The following is a 16679-nucleotide window of genomic DNA, read 5'->3' on the forward strand; positions in this document are numbered from 1 at the left end:
CGGCGAGCTGGAGATCCTTCAGGAACTTCAAGCACGAGTTACCCGGTGCCATGAAGAGCTTAACTGAACGCTTATTCCTTGCAGCAGCCCGTCACGGCGTGTTACGGCGGACTGAGCGAGCCATAGGCTTATTCGCCCTTATATCTCGCCCGTACGAGTTGATATATCCTGGTAGATTAACGTCTTTTACTAAATTATGAGTTATTCTAGTTTTATTAATCTTCGAAGGATAAACTCTTAGAGCTATCTTCATGATTTTAAAGGTGTATCAAATAGCATAGTATCTATCTAAGCCATGATAGTTATCTAGTCGAAGCAGTACTAGCCTAACCGAGATATATACAATCCCACCACGGATATTCCCTTTAGTTACTCGCACACATTACCCAGGGATATCTTGGGGCATTAGGCCTTTTTGTTCCTTGTGGTCCAGCAATATCCTAGGTACTGACTGCAACGTCAAACCAACCATCCAACTCCAACATCACGAGCCGACCCAGTTCCGTGGATCCACCCTCTCGTGTCCCAACTTCATCCATATCCTGGAGAGTTTTGTCTATATATTCACTGGCCCCGGAGAGGCGAAGGATATGAGCAATGGCACGTGAATAGTGAGAAGATGGGGCGATGGAAGCTCTACTGATTAGTCAATGGTAAGAGTTTGTGTGTAACTGAGAGCTCTGGCGAGGGTTCACCGACTTTTATCAAAAACTCGTCGGGTAAGAAATCGTTGAAGCTAGATAAACTATCACGCAGCTGGTCCTCCTTGCCCATCATATCGGGAATCTGATCCGCAGCAATATCCAGGCTCAGGCAGTCAAAGAATGCGCGTAGAAAGGTGTCCTGAGACAGCTCAGAGCGGGAATATCCATATGTATGGCGGACAAGCAAAGGGCGGCTGTAAGAATCGCCGGATCCTCTGGTGCTGAAATGGTTGATGATGCTGTAGAATCGGTGCTTCGCACGAGCGCGTTCATCTGCTGCCAGGGGAACGGGGCCTGAGAAGTTGATAATCCCCTGGCGATGCCTTGCCAGTGTCTGGTTGTATTTACTTCTGTCACTGGTGAACGTTCATGTTATCGAATAGAGTCGATTCATATTGTCGGATCAGTATCCTTGGGTAATGTGTGTGAGTCTAGCTACAGTGGAATATGCCTTTGGAAATAGTCAGTAAAATATAGATCAAAGAAAATCAGCAATACCAGGGCTGGACAATCAGGTAGTTAGCGCTGCACAAACCTTTTCACTATATCCAAAGTCACTAAGCAGTGGTTTAATGACAAAATTGTTTATAAGAAACGAAGGCAACTGCTATGACGTATTTTATGACTGGCAGGCGAAAATGCTGCTACCGTCATATTACCATTATAGAATAGACGAAAGGGTCCATTTTCCTCCTTCGCGATGCGTACTTAAGTAGGTTGTCGAAGAGACAATTCTGTGCACGATGACACCATACGGCTGTGTCTTATGTGGCCAAGAGGTCGATAGGGGCAATGCACACGCCAACGAAAAACCGCCATGAGTACCGAATATCGCGCATGTAAGTATCAATCAGTATATGGATTAAATTCGTTCATAAGTGCTCACTGAATCTGGAGTGTGTGTCAACCCAGCACGAGATATGAAGCCAGAGGTGTCTGGTGTAGGCTTAAACTATGTTCTGCGCTTCATGTATAGAGCTCCGCTCAACTTTTACGGCCGGTGGGATGATCAAGGGTACGACTTGGGAATTGTCAGTCGTGATCCCGATGATAGCGTGGAATTCGGCAGGCGCACTGCGGTTCAATTAATGCAGTGTCGCTCTGGCTTTATTATCCATGCCCCATGCTATTCCCTTCTAGAACAGCTCTTCAGCCCTGAAGACGTTCCAGTAGCCCGCCTGATGGAGATATTGTGGTCCTGTTCCACTATTACATGCAGTCTGAACGTCCTCGATTGGGGCCATGAATATGGAGGGACCTTCACAGTCGGAGGTTGTTATCCTTGGGAGAATAGGGCCACATATCTGAGGTAGAAGTATGGCCCAGTTGAAGGTGATAGTGAATTCGTATTCCGGGATCCTTGGACAGTGTTTAAGGACGGGAAGTCCCTAGGAAAATTTGTGCGAAGAGCACGGTTCAACGACAAGCGAAAAAAACGGCAGCTGCTTGAACGAAGCCCAGCCGTAATGAGTGGCGATGCTGCACCTAATCACCTATCAAGACTTTCCCTCGAAATTCTAGAGCTCATTGCTGTTCAGCTGCGCACTAGTGATGTATTGGCCTTGTCCCAGGTCTCGAAAGTATTGGCCAGGGCTATCCCTTCTGGCTTTGGGCAGTCCTTTTGGAGGTCCCGGTTCCAGCCCACGTTTGAGCTTGGTTATATGTTCGAGGCCAACATGAGCAACGAACCGCTTAATTGGAGATGGCTCTACTTCAGATGTAGGGAGATAGCGCCTTTCACGCCAGAGCTCAAAAACAGAATGCGCATCTGGAAACTCCTCCAGTTGCCCGTGTCTGAACTGGTAGCCTTGGGTTGGAGCGGTGATCCCTCACTCCGTCCTTTGAATATCGGATGGCACCAGCTGAAATGGGGAAGACGTGGAGGATTACTTCGTCTCCATGAGACACCTGGTTCGGAGATATTGGATTTTGGAGAGGGATGCAAGGAGTTTTACGTTCAACGAACAGCTCTCCCCGGTGATATTTGCCAGCTTATCGTAACCACCATAAGGGTTGGTGCTGCTCCTTTTGTTAGCGGGCTCCGCTTCGTCACCGAGGAAGGCCCGGATATATGCCTGGGGTACACGAGAGGAGGAGAGAAGAAGTATCTGGATGTTGTCAACGGGTTGAAAACGCCAACAGGATTGCGAGGATTTGATCTCTCAGTAGGGCATAGAGGAATCCACGGCCTCAGAGCAATAAGCCAGGACGGCAAATGCTCCGAATGGGCTGGCCTGAGACACTCGCAACTCAGGCCAAAACATCTTGTAGTGTCAAAGGACGCTGTTATTGGCCTGGAGGCAGGATTTGACGTAAGTTCGCCGTCATCCTATTGGTGCTAGTTAAGGCTCATTTGGCTGGCAGCTATCACAGGGATTCAAAATGGTCCGGCTTTCAATTGCGGAAGACAGATTAAACGTGGAAAACCCGATATGTAAGATGTTGACATATTTGCCTTATTTGGGGATTTAGCCCTAACCAGTTGACAGGTCCATAACTAGTTAGATCAAGTAGCTTAAATATTTAAATGTCACTGGCTACGCTTAATATCAACTTCAACTTCAACTTCACTTCATCAACATCGAGAACTCCATAACTACTTACAGAGCATCCAGAGAAAGCCGTGGAACCGACACGGCCCACCGACTGGCGACCTATGTAGAGGTAGGCGGATCCTAGTTCCAGGGCCACGCGGGCAATAGCCGACTGGATTCAGATCTGAAGATGGCGAAGATGCCCCGTGTTAACCATCAGCCTGCCAACTCTCGATAATCTATCAACCAACTATGCAGTCGGCGCATTCCTTTGTCTCTCTCGACATGATGTATTGGTTGGCTTGTTAGTTAAAACGCCACATGTTGGACAAGAAGGGATGGCTGCATGTCTCTCTTGTTTGTCAAACGACCAACATGCCTTGTCGAATTATGGGATGCGAATCATAGGGAGATCTTCCGTTCAGGTGGCTTCTGTTATGCAGAGTATCCCTGAAAATGTGGAACTATTATCAATGATACCCTAGAGAACGGGAGGGAGGCAGCTCCCGGGTCTCCTGACGGGGCTAACAAACAGATTGCCAATGCCCTGGAGCTTTTCTAACCGACCTCAATTTCTCCTGGCTTCGTCTTGGTGCCCTTACGAATGGTTTCCTTTATTTTTTGGCCGCTCGTATTCTCCGTTTGCTCCTGTTGAAGAGAATGTTCAACTGTAGGGAGTACAGCTTTGCCTGTACTTGCTATATCTGTAGAGTTTGCGCCTCTTGCCCATGAAAAATAAATGAGAATCTCATTGTTTTTTCACAGCAAATCTGACTCGCTTTGACTGCATTAACCTAAACACGGCCCTTTGGTACGTCATTTGTTGTGGTCGGTCAAGCGCAAATGGTGAGGAAGCTGCACTTTTCATTCTTGACCGAATACCCGATACTGATTCACTAGGGACACATTCTGAGCCGCTACCTTGCTCTCGGAGTCATATTTTATTTAACACTGCAATCGTCTGCAAGGTCGATATCCTCCAGGTTCTCAAGCAAGACATCGAGAGCCACTGTTTCCGCCACTAAATCCAATGGAGTTTCAATAAACTACACCACCCCAGACCAAGGGACTTGCGAAACTGCATTTGACGACCAAAAACAATATACTGGATATGTCAGCCTTCCCCCGTCTACAATAGGGCCAATTCAGCAAAACTATTCCATAAACACCTTCTTCTGGCTGGTGGAGTCGAGGTTCAATCCTCAAAACGCACCACTCACGGTGTATTTGAATGGTGGCCCTGGGAGCACCAGCCTTGTGGGCGTGTTTCAGGAGACAGGGCCATGCGAAGTTATTGAAATCGCAAAGGATAGAATTGGTACGCACACGAGAGAATGGGCTTGGGACAGGAGCAGTAATATGCTCTACATTGACCAGCCCGCGCAGTCAGGTTTTTCATTTGACCGATTACAGGAAGGCTCCTTGAATCTACTTAATTCGACATATATATTTCCTCCTGCTGAGCCACCTGTGAACCAGTCTCGAATCACCTGGCTTGACGGTGTTACTTCTTCAAATGATGCTCAGGTCACCACAAACACTACTTCAACAGCCGCAAAGGCGATCTGGCACGTTCTGCAAGTGCTTCTAGCGGAATTTCCACAGTATTCCTCAGTATCACAGGGTACGGCGACCATTAACCTGTTCTCAGAGAGCTATGGGGGAAAATATGCTCCAAACTTCGTTTCTTATTTCGAAAAGCAGAACGCAGAGATAAGAGAAGGCAGACTCTCTTCCGCTGATACACTCGAAATAAACGTTCGATCTATTGGAATTATGCAAGGCTGCATCGATGACCTTGTTCAAAACCCCTATTTCCCGATATTTGCATACAACAATACTTATAATGTCAGCGCAATCACACAAGAAGAGAAGCACAGCTTTTTGGAAAACTTCTCTAAGACGGGTGGTTGTCGAGATAAAATTATCGATTGCCGAGAAGAAATTAATGCTTCTGATCCTGAAAATACTGGCGCCGTAAATGTTGTGAATGGAAAATGCCTAGAGGCTCTTTCTACTTGTTTGGCGGATACACCCAACTTATTCTCGAAAATCGGACGTAGCGGCCATGATATCTCCCAGAGCAGCCTTGATCCGTTCCCGCCTCATACATACCTTGAATATCTCAATCAGGAACAGGTACAGAAGTCAATCGGGGTTCGAATGAATATCACAGACTACAGTTCTACTGTTTCAACCGCATTTCTCAGTACCGCAGACTATGATCGTGGTGACTATATTTCCGAGTTAGCCAAGCTGCTTGATAAAGGGATACGAGTTGCTCTTATATACGGCGACAGAGATTACGTATGCAACTGGATGGGCGGCCAGGCAGCCGCATTTGCGATTGCAGCGTCATCTTCATCCCTGAGCGGTTTCAACGCCGCTGGCTATGCACCCCTCATCATCAACGATACCTATGTCGGGGGCATGACCCGCCAGTTTGGCAACCTCTCGTTCTCCCGAATATATGACGCCGGCCACTTGATACCTGCCTACCAGCCGGAGACACTCTTCACGCTCTTCTCGCGCATCATCCAGGGACCAGTTGATCTATCCACTGGCCAAAAGGTAGATATTTCCACGTTCAGCACTAAAGGTGAGGCAAATACTACAGCAACCAATTCGGCTCCTCCGATAGCTAAGCCGACGTGTTACCTTCGGAAGGTGAGAGATACCTGCTCACAGGAGCAAGTGGAGAAACTAACCCGTGGAGATGGGGTTGTCATCAATGGAGTTTGGTATGAATCCGAATCTGATTGGAAAATGCCGTCTCCTACCCGAAAAGACGGGAAGGAGGGTGCAGCTTGGGCCGGGAGGGATGGGAGTGTGGCCCAAGCCTATGTTGCTACCAGCACCCCATCAATGATAGGGCAACGCTCAGTTAAACGTTCGGAGGGGACGAAGCAATTTGATGCTTCGAGACTGGTTGGTTTCATTTCAGTGATTTTTGCAGGGCTCAATACCGTCTCATTACTATCTTGAACCCCTTGTCTTGGGGGGATTTTCTTGATCTACTGTTCATGCACATTATTGATATTTTGGGAAAGATATAGCTATACTACGCCTAGACGATTTTTAATTTAAATGAAGAGTTAATGGAGTATCTCGGATGTAACGAGTTGAAAGGAAATTGACTATCCCAAGAAACGTAGTTGCCATAGAGAATGACTGCTGTGAGCATATAAATATCAAATGCTTAGATACAATACCGAGAGAAAGGATAAATTAATAACAAAAATCTAGCCCCTTTTCCTCTTCATTTCATACACAAACGAGGTGAAGATCGTGTGCCTTATGCATCTATGAGGTTGTTATCGGTGGGGGCTGCGGGCTCGGCAGTGGTATCCCGGGTGTCCTTGGTTGGTCTGGCCCGACCCTTGCTGGAACGCTGGTAGAACTCGTCGATAACCTTCTTGGGAATACGGTTGAGGAGATCCTTGGGGTAAATTCGGAGAAGGTTCCAGGCAAGGTCCAACGACTCCTCGATAGTTCGAGACTCGTACGCAGATTGAGAAATGAAGGTTCTCTCAAACTTATCCAAGAATTCAAGCGATAGCTTGTCTTCAGAGGACAGAGCTTCTTCACCAACGACTGCCTTCATGGCGGCTATATATTCATTGTGAGAAATTGTAGCTTAAGTGTTTCAATGTGTACAGGGAAGCTTACCGGCATCACGACCAATGGCGTACTTGGCGTACAGCTGGTTTGAGACATCACCGTGGTCTTTGCGGGTTCGGCCCTCACCGATGGCAGACTTCATCAATCGGGAGAGAGATGGAAGCACGTTGATTGGCGGGTAGATACCCTTGTTGTCAAGCTGACGATCGATGAAAATCTGACCCTCAGTGATATAACCAGTCAAATCAGGAATTGGGTGAGTGATATCTGAGGTTTCGGGTTAGTGTCATGTTATTTGAGAAGGAACGGGTCTTAGATAAGATAGCACACGTACCATCGTTAGGCATAGTCAAAATTGGAATCTGAGTGATAGAGCCGTTTCGTCCCTGGACTCGTCCGGCACGCTCATAAATTGTGGACAAATCAGTATACATATAACCGGGGTAACCACGACGTCCGGGCACTTCTTCTCTTGCTGCCGAGACCTCACGAAGGGCGTCACAGTAGGCTGAGAGGTCAGTCAAGATAACGAGGACGTGCTTCTCGAGCTGGTAAGCGTAATATTCTGCGGTGGTAAGAGCAAGACGAGGTGTAATGATACGCTCGATTCTATGCCAATTTCGTTAGCCCTATCCCTGTATTGGAGGCCCTTTAGAGGAATAGGCTAAACTTACGTGGGGTCGTTGGCAAGGTTAAGGAAGAGGGTGACACGCTCCATACTGCCATTCTCCTCGAAGTCACGAGTGAAGAATCGACTGGTCTCCATGTTGACACCCATAGCAGCGAAGACGATGGAGAAGTTGTCTTCGTGGCCATCGTGTACATCCTTGGTTGGCTTCTTTACCAAACCTGCCTGACGACAAATCTGTGCAGCAATTTCATTGTGAGGGAGACCGGAAGCTGAGAAGATAGGGATCTTTTGTCCACGGGCGATTGAGTTCATAGTATCAATGGCAGAGATACCAGTGGAAATCATTTCTTCTGGATACACCTAGTGTGATCGTGGGTTAGCCTGAGCTCGCAAACCATTATCCTGAGGAAACTCACTCGGGAGTAAGGGTTGATAGGACTGCCATTGATGTCAAGGTATTCCTCGGCAAGAACCTTGGGTCCCTTATCAATAGCACGACCGGATCCGTCGAACACTCGACCCAACATATCTTCCGACACACCCAACTTCATGCTGTGGCCGGAGAACTCGACTTTGGTCTTTATATACCGAGTTAGCATATGTATTTCCGTACAGGGGCTGTAATATAAGCTTGTTCACCACACCTTTTTGACATCGACACCTGTGGTACCCTCAAACACCTATTAAGCCACATCAAATCAGCATTCGTTATACATCGAGGCAGAGGTCGACGTGCTGACCTGGACGACAGCTCTGTTTCCTAGTAGTAGATGGACATGTTAGCAGACGTTCCAACCGTACAGTCACTGCGGGACCTGCTTCACCAACCTCTAGCTTCCAGCACCTGACCAGATCGTTCAGATCCGTCTGGCAGCGTAAGCGATACAATCTCATTGTATCTGGGGAATTTGACCTATACCAAGCGCCCCATCCCAAATCATCAGTACATCTGCCATCCAACATATCGGGAAGCTGGTGTGTCTAGGAGCTCACGTTGTCGAGGATGACCAAGGGTCCGTTAACACCACCAACGGTGTTGTACTTCAGCCGAGGCTGGACGGAAGCCATCCGGCGGTCTTCTATGCCTGGTGCCATGGCTGCGAGGAGCTAAGACGGCCGTAAATGATATCCAAGGTGCAAGTAGCGTGTGTGCTTCGAGCGGTCGAGGGGAAGCGGGTTGTTCTCTACCATCGCCAGCAACAACATCGAAACGACGTCAACTTTGGGATGTTTCCCAGCTCCCGTCCTCCAGCCAATCACAGACCGAACTCTGTTTTGCTTAGTCATTGTCACGTGAAATATACACTTCTGCGCTTTCTTTTGTTTACTTCAACGTCAACTTCAACGTCAACAACGGGCACAGCGACGAAGAAACGGAAGATGGGGGTCAAAGGAGGCTGGAGAGGCGCCGGACAGTCTCCAGGATGCTTGCCACCGTCGTTGAGAAAGCCTTTTCGGCTACTAGATTGCGGCTCTGGCTTTGTACTCCAGCAGCAAGGCTCAGCACGACGCTGATCGACCACCACAAAGGCGGGAAAATGAAGATTAGAATACGACCGCCAATCAACCCGGAATCCATGCGTGGCTGAACACTCGATTTATTGGCCCAGGGTCGACGTTGCACTGGGTGAAACAGCCTGTTGACTGCCAGCCCACACCGTCTAAAGCGGAAACGGTGCCCGCCTGCTGCGGAGCTCAGTGATCATAAATACGAAAGGCTGCTTCGTCACTATCGAGAATTCCTTGCGAGGAGAGATCGACTCTGTAGTTCAGCTTTAAAATCTTCTTCTTTTCTCCCCCTTTTGTACAGTTTTAAAAGTATATAACCTGGAGAATCGCCGCCCGACGCGGGTTGTGGGCAAAAGCCATTTGCAGGCTGAAGACGTGTTAATACTAGCTAGCTACCAGGATGCTGATGTTCAGCTCAGGGGCTCGCGCTCGCCTGGCATGGCGACAGTCGAGTCAAGACAACCATAATTGCACCACCAACGAAGGAGTGGGAGAATGCATCCCCAAGGCAAACTGTATGGTTACTTTTCACAATTTAGACACAAAATGCCAAAAAGTGCTATTCTGACATGCGACGGTCCATAGGCCCAGGTGTATCTACTGCTGGAATATGTGATCCTGGAACAGATAATATTGAAGTGCTTTGCCCTTCCGACTCGCAGTATCTCCAAGTGGCTCTATGGATATGAATTCTAATTCATTGACTAGTGCTGCCTTGTTCGTGTTTGCAATGTGCCCCAAGGCCATGGTGTGTGCAGAAGCATGCGAAATAATGGATGTGAGGATGGCAAGTTCTTTCCTGGAACTGGCAAGGTGTGTAAAGCCCTAAAAGCTGTTTGAGGAACAGAATCTAACCTGTGCCGTTAGCCATGGCCATGCCCAGGTCCAAATGACATCAGTTGCTGTGTCAAATTCACCGACATGAATAACGGCACAAGCACCGCAACGTCAGTGTCCATGACATCTTTAACCTTTACAACCTCCCAGACTACTTCACCAAGCACATCCTCCGCAACCTCTTCAAGCGTACCGGTACCACCTCGTACCGGTTTAAGTGGTGCCCAAATCGGTGGAATAGCAGCTGGATGTGCTGTTTTTGCTCTATTGATCATTTTGGGAGCTACATACTTCTTCAGGCGCCGCAACGTAGCGGGTTCCAAACAAGAAAAGCCGGATACATCCGATAGCGGGATTTCAGAGATGCCAGATTCCGCTGGAGTTGCTCCTCGTGCGCCAAAGGCAGCAGTCTTTAGTGAACTAGACAGCAATGAAGCGAAGATTGATAAAAGCGCTGCTGTGAACCGGGCCCGAGAACTGGATTCAACTCCCATTTCATCGCCCGTCGAGCTCGATTCGTCTCCTATCGAACCAAAGGAAGCAAGGGTTTAATTTATAATGTATGGATACTGGGAGGCCTGGACCGGATGGGATTTCTAACAAGCTGGCGTTCGGGCATAACATTCGCAATTAATCACAGCACATGAATCATTATTCAACTCGATTTGTACCTTATAATGAACTATTTGATTTTTCTCTTCGATAGAACACGACGACATCAATCTAGTATACCCCCTATTTACTACCCCGAAAGCTTTATTTTCCAAGTTATTATATATTCATGTGTCTAGATAACTCCAAGTCCTGACATTTTTCAGTTGACCGACCCATCATAAAAGTTCCAGGTCCTCGCTGAGTCTATCCGCTTATTTAAAATCTCAGGTCCCAGCCAATCTTAGGTCCAAGCTCTGGCAAAGCATCGGCAACGCTCTGCACGTCCTTGTCACCTCGTCCACTCAGATTGAGCACAATGTTCTCGCCCTTCTTCATTGTCTTGGCGAGCTCGATTGCACCGTAAACGGCATGCGAAGACTCAAGGGCTGGAATGATACCCTCCAGCTGCGAAATGGTCTTGAATCCAATCAGAGCCTCCGCGTCGGTGGCAGCAATGAATTTGGCTCTAGCGGAGTCCTTCCAGTTACTCAACTCCGGTCCAACACCGGGGTAATCCAATCCAGCAGAAATCGAATGAGTGTCTGAGATCTGGCCGTGTTCGTTTTGTAGGACGTACGTTCTGACTCCGTGTAGCACGCCCTTCGAACCCCCTGTAAGGGTAGCCGAATGGCGCGCGGTGTCAACACCGTCTCCACCGGCTTCAACGCCAAGGAGTTTGACACTGGAGTCGTTGGAGAAGGGGTAGAACATGCCTACCGCGTTGCTTCCACCGCCAACACAAGCGACGACAGCATCCGGTAGACGGCCGGTGAGTTCTTTCATCTGCACCTTGGTTTCTTCTCCGATGACGGACTGGAATGTTCGGACGATGGTTGGGAAAGGATGAGCTCCAATGGCTGAACCGATGACATAGTGAGTTGTGTCGAGGTGGACGACCCAGGCGCGCAAGGCTTCGTTGACCGCGTCACGGAGAGTACGTGATCCAGCCTCAACGGGAATGACAGATGCACCTAGCAGTTTTATTCTGAATACGTTCAAGGCTTGGCGACGAACGTCCTCTGCTCCCATGTAGATGACACACTCCATGCCGAACTTGGCGCAGACAGTGGCAGTAGCGACACCATGCTGACCGGCACCAGTTTCAGCAATAATTCGCTTCTTTCCTAGGCGGCGGGCAAGAAGGACTTGGCCTAGGGCGTTGTTAATTTTGTGACTGCCTGTGTGGTTAAGATCTTCTCTCTTGAGATAGATGTTAGCTCCACCAGCATGCTCAGTCAGGCGCTCAGCAAGATGAAGACTGCTTGGGCGGCTCATGTATGGGTAGTAAGAACGATATTCCTCCCAGAACTTCGGGTCATTCTTGGCCTCGTTGAATCCAGCTTCAAGTTCAGCCAGACAGTCCATCAACGATTCGGGGACAAACTGGCCTCCAAATTCACCGAACTGTGCAGGGATAGCTGCAGGGTTCTTAGTGACATTAAGAGCCTCAATCTGGTCTGCAAGGCCAGGCTCATCAGCTGCTTCGGGGACAGGGCCACGCTGGACGGTTCGGCCTGTGATGCTTGAACAGTATTCACGGATCTTCTGGGGACGTTCACCTGGAGCAGCATTGCCCAGGACAGTCACCATCTGACTGCCAATAACAACACCCTCTGCAATACCCTGAACTTCAAGGAAGTGCTCTCTTGTGCTGACGCCGAATCCTAGAGCAGCAGGGACGTTTCCAGAGTATGTGTGTACTCGCTTCAACAAGTCTGGCAAGCCAGTGCTTAAGGTACCGGTGGCGCCAGTGACACCCATTCGAGAGACGACATAGATGAAAGAGTCGGCAATCCCGCAGAGAAGCTTCATACGAGCCTCGGAAGTAGCTGGTGCAATCAATGGGACATAAGAGAGTCTTAAACCGCATCACGTCAGCGTCCATACTCCTCAGGTACCGAAAACAGGGGGAACAAAGCAACTCACCCTTCCTTTTTGCACAGATCTCTGAACCGCACGGCCTCCTCTGGTGGCAAGTCAACCATGATGAAACCATTGACTCCCGCGGCTTTGGCATCCTTCAACATTCTCTCTTCACCATACTGTAATAGGGGGTTATAGTATCCCATCATCAGCACAGGGGCCTTGAGTCCCTTCCTCCTGGCAGTTTTAATCATCTCAAGGACAGAAGTGACAGTGACTCCATTCTTAAGAGCCTGAGTGTTTGCGCGCTGAATAGTAGGGCCATCGGCAATGGGGTCTGTGAACGGAACTCCAAGCTCGATTATATCTGCACCGAAATACGCATTAGACGCTGGATCTGAACTGAATGTCATATAGATGATCTAGAAAATCTCACCTGCACCACCATCTTCCATGGCAAGGATGATATCAACCGTCTCGCTGGCCTCGGGGTACCCCGCTGTGACGTACGCCACGAGGGCGGATCTCTTCTCCTCCTTGCATTTCTCAAATGTCTTCTTTATTTGCTCCATCGTGGATAGCGTTGTGTATTGTGTGTGTCACTCGAAGTTGCTGCGGGTGAAGATACCTGAGAGCAACTCAGTTCAGCTGGGGGAGGCGTGGGTAGCTATATGTATGCACGGCCTGGCCTGACAATACCAGCGTAGAGAGCTGTGGTGGGGCAATCACTGGCCTAGGGATTTTGCTATACGAAGCAAAAGCTGTCAATTGACAAGGAATAGGCTGTGTCTGCTGCGTATTCTTGAGAGCTTTGTCTGGAGGTAGGAATAATAATCGAGGGGGGGAAGTCGTTTGGGAGCAGTTTTGGTCGTTGCGCTGACTCAAATTTTTGATAAGCCCGAATTAAGATTTCGCCCCACGCAAAGACCAGACCAGTTTGCGTTTATTTATAGCATTCGGCGGACGTTGTGGAGTTTGATTTTTTGATACCAAAGTTGAATTTGAAGAGGATGTTGAATGTTAAAATAAACTCCAATATTTATTTCTTCCGTTTCCCAAGGTCAAATCCAAGATAGCTAAACTAAAACAATTAAACAAAATAAAAGATCCAAAATTACAAGTCTGCTAGCAAGCTCAAACAAAACACGAAATCAAGACACAAAAACATCGAATCGCAAATTCCCTTTTTTAAAACACGAACAGACAAACAGAAAGACGACAAGCAGTAAAACGGCAAAAATTCACAGAAAGCAGTTCTGTAGTCCCGTACCCATATCCGATGCAAATGCTCTGTCTATAACCGATAACAATGGAAAAGGAGTGTAACCCATGCGGAATAAAATAATTCGACGCAGGCAGAAAAAAGCGCATTAACAATCAATGCTAAAAGGAGTGAAACCAGCCCAACTCGGAGTCTTTTTAATGCATGCAAAAATGCGGAAAAAAACGCTGCTGTGTGCTGTGGTTTGTGCGGCCTTGGGCAGAAACAAGCACGTCTGTACAAGTGGTAGGTGGATAAGGAAGGTCGGGGAGATGGTGAGACGGTGAGGTAAGGATGGCGAGGAAAGGCGGAGCGGAGCGAGGCGGTATGAGTGTGCCAACGGTGGTGGTTGTGGTGAGGTTCGAGGGAAGGACAGTATTATGATTAGTGCGTCATTAGGGGTAAAGGAAAGGCATAACCCAGGAGGCTTTTGTGCGCGGACGCATGGCGCAGAAAGGAAAGTAGTAGTGACAAGTATTAGAGGACTCGGGCTAATAAGCGGAGTCCTTTTCTTTTTTCCGGTGAAAAATAGTCAAGATGATAAATATGCAACCAACACCACGCTTGTTTCTGATAAAGGTCGTTAAAGGAGTGACGGAAGGAAATTCGTAGACAGTTGCCTTGGTTCTCTCACTTGGCGGAGAAAGGAGAGAAAAGGAGGCAACCTCTCAATAACTGGTAGCATCGGGGTATGTAAGGAGTGACTGACGGGACCCAAACTCTCAAGAAATGCTGAACACGGAACACGAAACAAGGCGAATTAATGGCAAAAACGGGAGAGAAATCGAAGCAAAATTCGCTATGCAGGCAGAAACGAGCAAGTTGAAATGGAAACAAGGAAGAAGTGGAGTCGACGAATGGAATTTGACCGGGTTCAAATGCTGAGGTGAGATTTTCCTTTCCCGGATTTAAGAGCTCTGGTACGTTGGCATTTGGTTATGGCCGATATACGCGCTGAAATCAAACGAGGCCTGGCTGGGAACAATGACTGGGGATGGCTGGATGTGTCGGCTGGAAATGCCAGAGTAGTTGTACGCAGCGGTCAAACTTGGGTGAGGTGCAGCACTAGTGCCCATGATAGGTAGATAGCTAGATGGAGCAAGGTGAGCGGTAGTGTGGGATTGAAGCGTGTTGGTAACGCTGTTGGACTGCGGATGCCCAGCTGGAGAACCAGAGCGAACATCCACGAGACTTGCGCTGGACATGTTAGGGCTACCCGAATAGTTTGACCGAAGCGGGGCTGGCAAAGCCGCAGCTGTGGAAGAGTAGCTGGCGGAATACTTCCCAATGATCTTCTTGAGGGCATGTGTGAGAATCTTCCAGGGGAAAACCTTGACATCCTTCTCGATGTTGCGAGGCTTGGGGTTTGGGAAACCCATAATCACCTTGAAGAAATCTTCGCTGTCTGGCTTGGCCTTGGATACGGTCATGGGACGGAACCCTTCAAGGTTGCGGCGGATGCGGTTCTTTTCTTCGACAGTGAAACGGACGCCAACGAGAGACTCGAGCAGATAGATGGTATCTACGCTGGTGACGTAGCACTCCTTCTTGCCAACCCATTGAATGCAGCTAATGCAGATGCTGTTGGGAGCACGCTCAGAAGGAGACACCGGCTTGAAGTCAGCGTGGATGGTGCTGCCTTCTTGGCGGCGAGTGAACTGCACCAGGCGGCGCTGGGCTTCACACTCCTCGGGCTTCCAGTTGAGGGCCATGGCGTCAAGGTCACCGTTGAGCTTAAGAACGGCTTTGCTTGGGTACATCGCGTATGGGTTGAATGGCGCATTGGGGCTTGGAGCTCCAGCAAGAGCCTGCTGAATGGTCGAGGTGCGGACCAAGGTTGGGTTTCCATGGTTAATTTCAGTTTCCTGCCCAATGGGAGTTACGGAAATTGGGGGACTGCATGACACTGCCGTGGCGTTGGAGACGCAAGGGCTCCAAGACGACGCAAGGGGAGAGGGTGCAGTGGCTCTCAGCTGAATTTGATGTTCGTACTGTCCCTGGGGAAGGACCTGCTGGTACTGTCCGGAGTAACCGCTCATCGAGCTAGGCGTTGGAAGATAAGGCGAGTAAGGAGATGTAGACAAGCGCTCAACCTTAACACCATCGTTGATTCGCATTTGCTTGGCAGAGGTTGAGTTGGTGGAAGCGCAAGTGCTGCCATCAGAGGCCGAAGACATTCTTCGCTTGCGTGGGGACATCTGCCTTGCTTCTTGATCGTACGTGAAGGAGCCGATGCGTGCAAAGTGCTGAGTGGACGCCTCTTGATCGTTGATAACGACTTGAAGAGGGACCGAGAGGCCAGCACAAGCGGTGGACACGAATGCAGGAGCAGTGGCAGTGAGCACGTACTGGAATCTAGACTCCTCGACTAGCAGTGTGTTGATGGTGCAATCACACTGGTAGGATCCAAAGAGGACAGAGAAAGTCCAAGTTGGAGGGCTGAGCAAGTCATAGAATGATTCCACGTAGATGGAGAGCTTGGTGCCTTCGAACCCAATAGAAGGAGAGAACGAAGTCACTTCAGGAACAGGGTTGCAGTTAGACTCCAGGCTAGGCGAACGACGGATGTCGAACGGGGACCCAGCATATACGCTGTTCTGAACGTAGTTAGCGCTGTCGTCATCTGAGATAAAGCTGCCATCCAACATTGGGTTGTACATGGAAGTTCCGTAGGGTCCAGGGGGACAGGTCAGCAGGCCTGATGTTTCACGCAAAGCGCTGGAAGTTTCATCCGAGTCTATACATGATTTGTATTAGAAAAATGTAAATGGATACGAGGACAGAGGTACTCACCTAAAAACTCAATCTTCTGAGACTTATCGAGAGCAGACATGGACAAAAGGTTACCAGGTTTAGCTAGCAAGCTGTCCGAGTAGGCACCAACAAATCGAGACTCCTCTGGGTCAGAGAAGTCCAGAGACTCGTCAAAGATCAAAGGGGACTGGAGCTCAAACTGCAACAATAGAGATGGCGGGAATATGTCAGTCGAGCTGTGAAAGAGAGAGAATTGGGCAGACCGCTAACGGAAATCTGCAAGAGTAAGGGCTGGGGAAGGAGAAGGCAGT

General features: G+C 48.8%; 6 protein-coding genes across 6 annotated transcripts; 3 read left to right on the forward strand and 3 right to left on the reverse strand.

Annotated features, from left to right (window-relative positions):
- Window positions 1-1521: 1521 nt before the first annotated feature.
- Window positions 1522-3209, forward strand: MGYG_02308 (hypothetical protein; the record flags this gene model as incomplete). The annotated part of the gene is made up of 5 exons (XM_003174731.1): window positions 1522-1543; window positions 1584-1969; window positions 2018-3016; window positions 3047-3138; window positions 3194-3209. The coding sequence occupies 5 exons, from the start codon at window positions 1522-1524 to the stop codon at window positions 3207-3209; spliced, it is 1515 nt and encodes a 504-aa protein (XP_003174779.1).
- A 689-nt stretch (window positions 3210-3898) lies between these two features.
- Window positions 3899-6223, forward strand: MGYG_02309 (hypothetical protein; the record flags this gene model as incomplete). Its single annotated transcript, XM_003174732.1, has 2 exons — window positions 3899-3949; window positions 4139-6223. 2 exons carry the CDS (start codon window positions 3899-3901, stop codon window positions 6221-6223), a joined length of 2136 nt encoding a protein of 711 aa, XP_003174780.1.
- Window positions 6224-6533: 310 nt separating this feature from the next.
- Window positions 6534-8585, reverse strand: MGYG_02310 (vacuolar ATP synthase subunit B; the record flags this gene model as incomplete). The annotated part of the gene is made up of 9 exons (XM_003174733.1): window positions 6534-6847; window positions 6908-7126; window positions 7194-7468; window positions 7534-7850; window positions 7907-8068; window positions 8135-8170; window positions 8231-8250; window positions 8319-8403; window positions 8484-8585. The coding sequence occupies 9 exons, from the start codon at window positions 8583-8585 to the stop codon at window positions 6534-6536; spliced, it is 1530 nt and encodes a 509-aa protein (XP_003174781.1).
- Window positions 8586-9399: 814 nt separating this feature from the next.
- MGYG_02311 (hypothetical protein) lies at window positions 9400-10388 on the forward strand (the record flags this gene model as incomplete). The annotated part of the gene is made up of 4 exons (XM_003174734.1): window positions 9400-9514; window positions 9585-9637; window positions 9708-9812; window positions 9867-10388. The coding sequence occupies 4 exons, from the start codon at window positions 9400-9402 to the stop codon at window positions 10386-10388; spliced, it is 795 nt and encodes a 264-aa protein (XP_003174782.1).
- Window positions 10389-10706: 318 nt separating this feature from the next.
- Window positions 10707-12925, reverse strand: MGYG_02312 (tryptophan synthase; the record flags this gene model as incomplete). Its single annotated transcript, XM_003174735.1, has 3 exons — window positions 10707-12348; window positions 12417-12720; window positions 12790-12925. The coding sequence occupies 3 exons, from the start codon at window positions 12923-12925 to the stop codon at window positions 10707-10709; spliced, it is 2082 nt and encodes a 693-aa protein (XP_003174783.1).
- A 1597-nt stretch (window positions 12926-14522) lies between these two features.
- Window positions 14523-16447, reverse strand: MGYG_02313 (transcriptional regulator Medusa; the record flags this gene model as incomplete). Its single annotated transcript, XM_003174736.1, has 2 exons — window positions 14523-16351; window positions 16408-16447. The coding sequence occupies 2 exons, from the start codon at window positions 16445-16447 to the stop codon at window positions 14523-14525; spliced, it is 1869 nt and encodes a 622-aa protein (XP_003174784.1).
- Between the last annotated feature and the right edge of the window lie 232 nt (window positions 16448-16679).

This window comes from Nannizzia gypsea, genomic scaffold (genome assembly GCF_000150975.2).
Source record: "Nannizzia gypsea CBS 118893 supercont1.2 genomic scaffold, whole genome shotgun sequence".
Classification (NCBI taxonomy): domain Eukaryota; kingdom Fungi; phylum Ascomycota; class Eurotiomycetes; order Onygenales; family Arthrodermataceae; genus Nannizzia; species Nannizzia gypsea.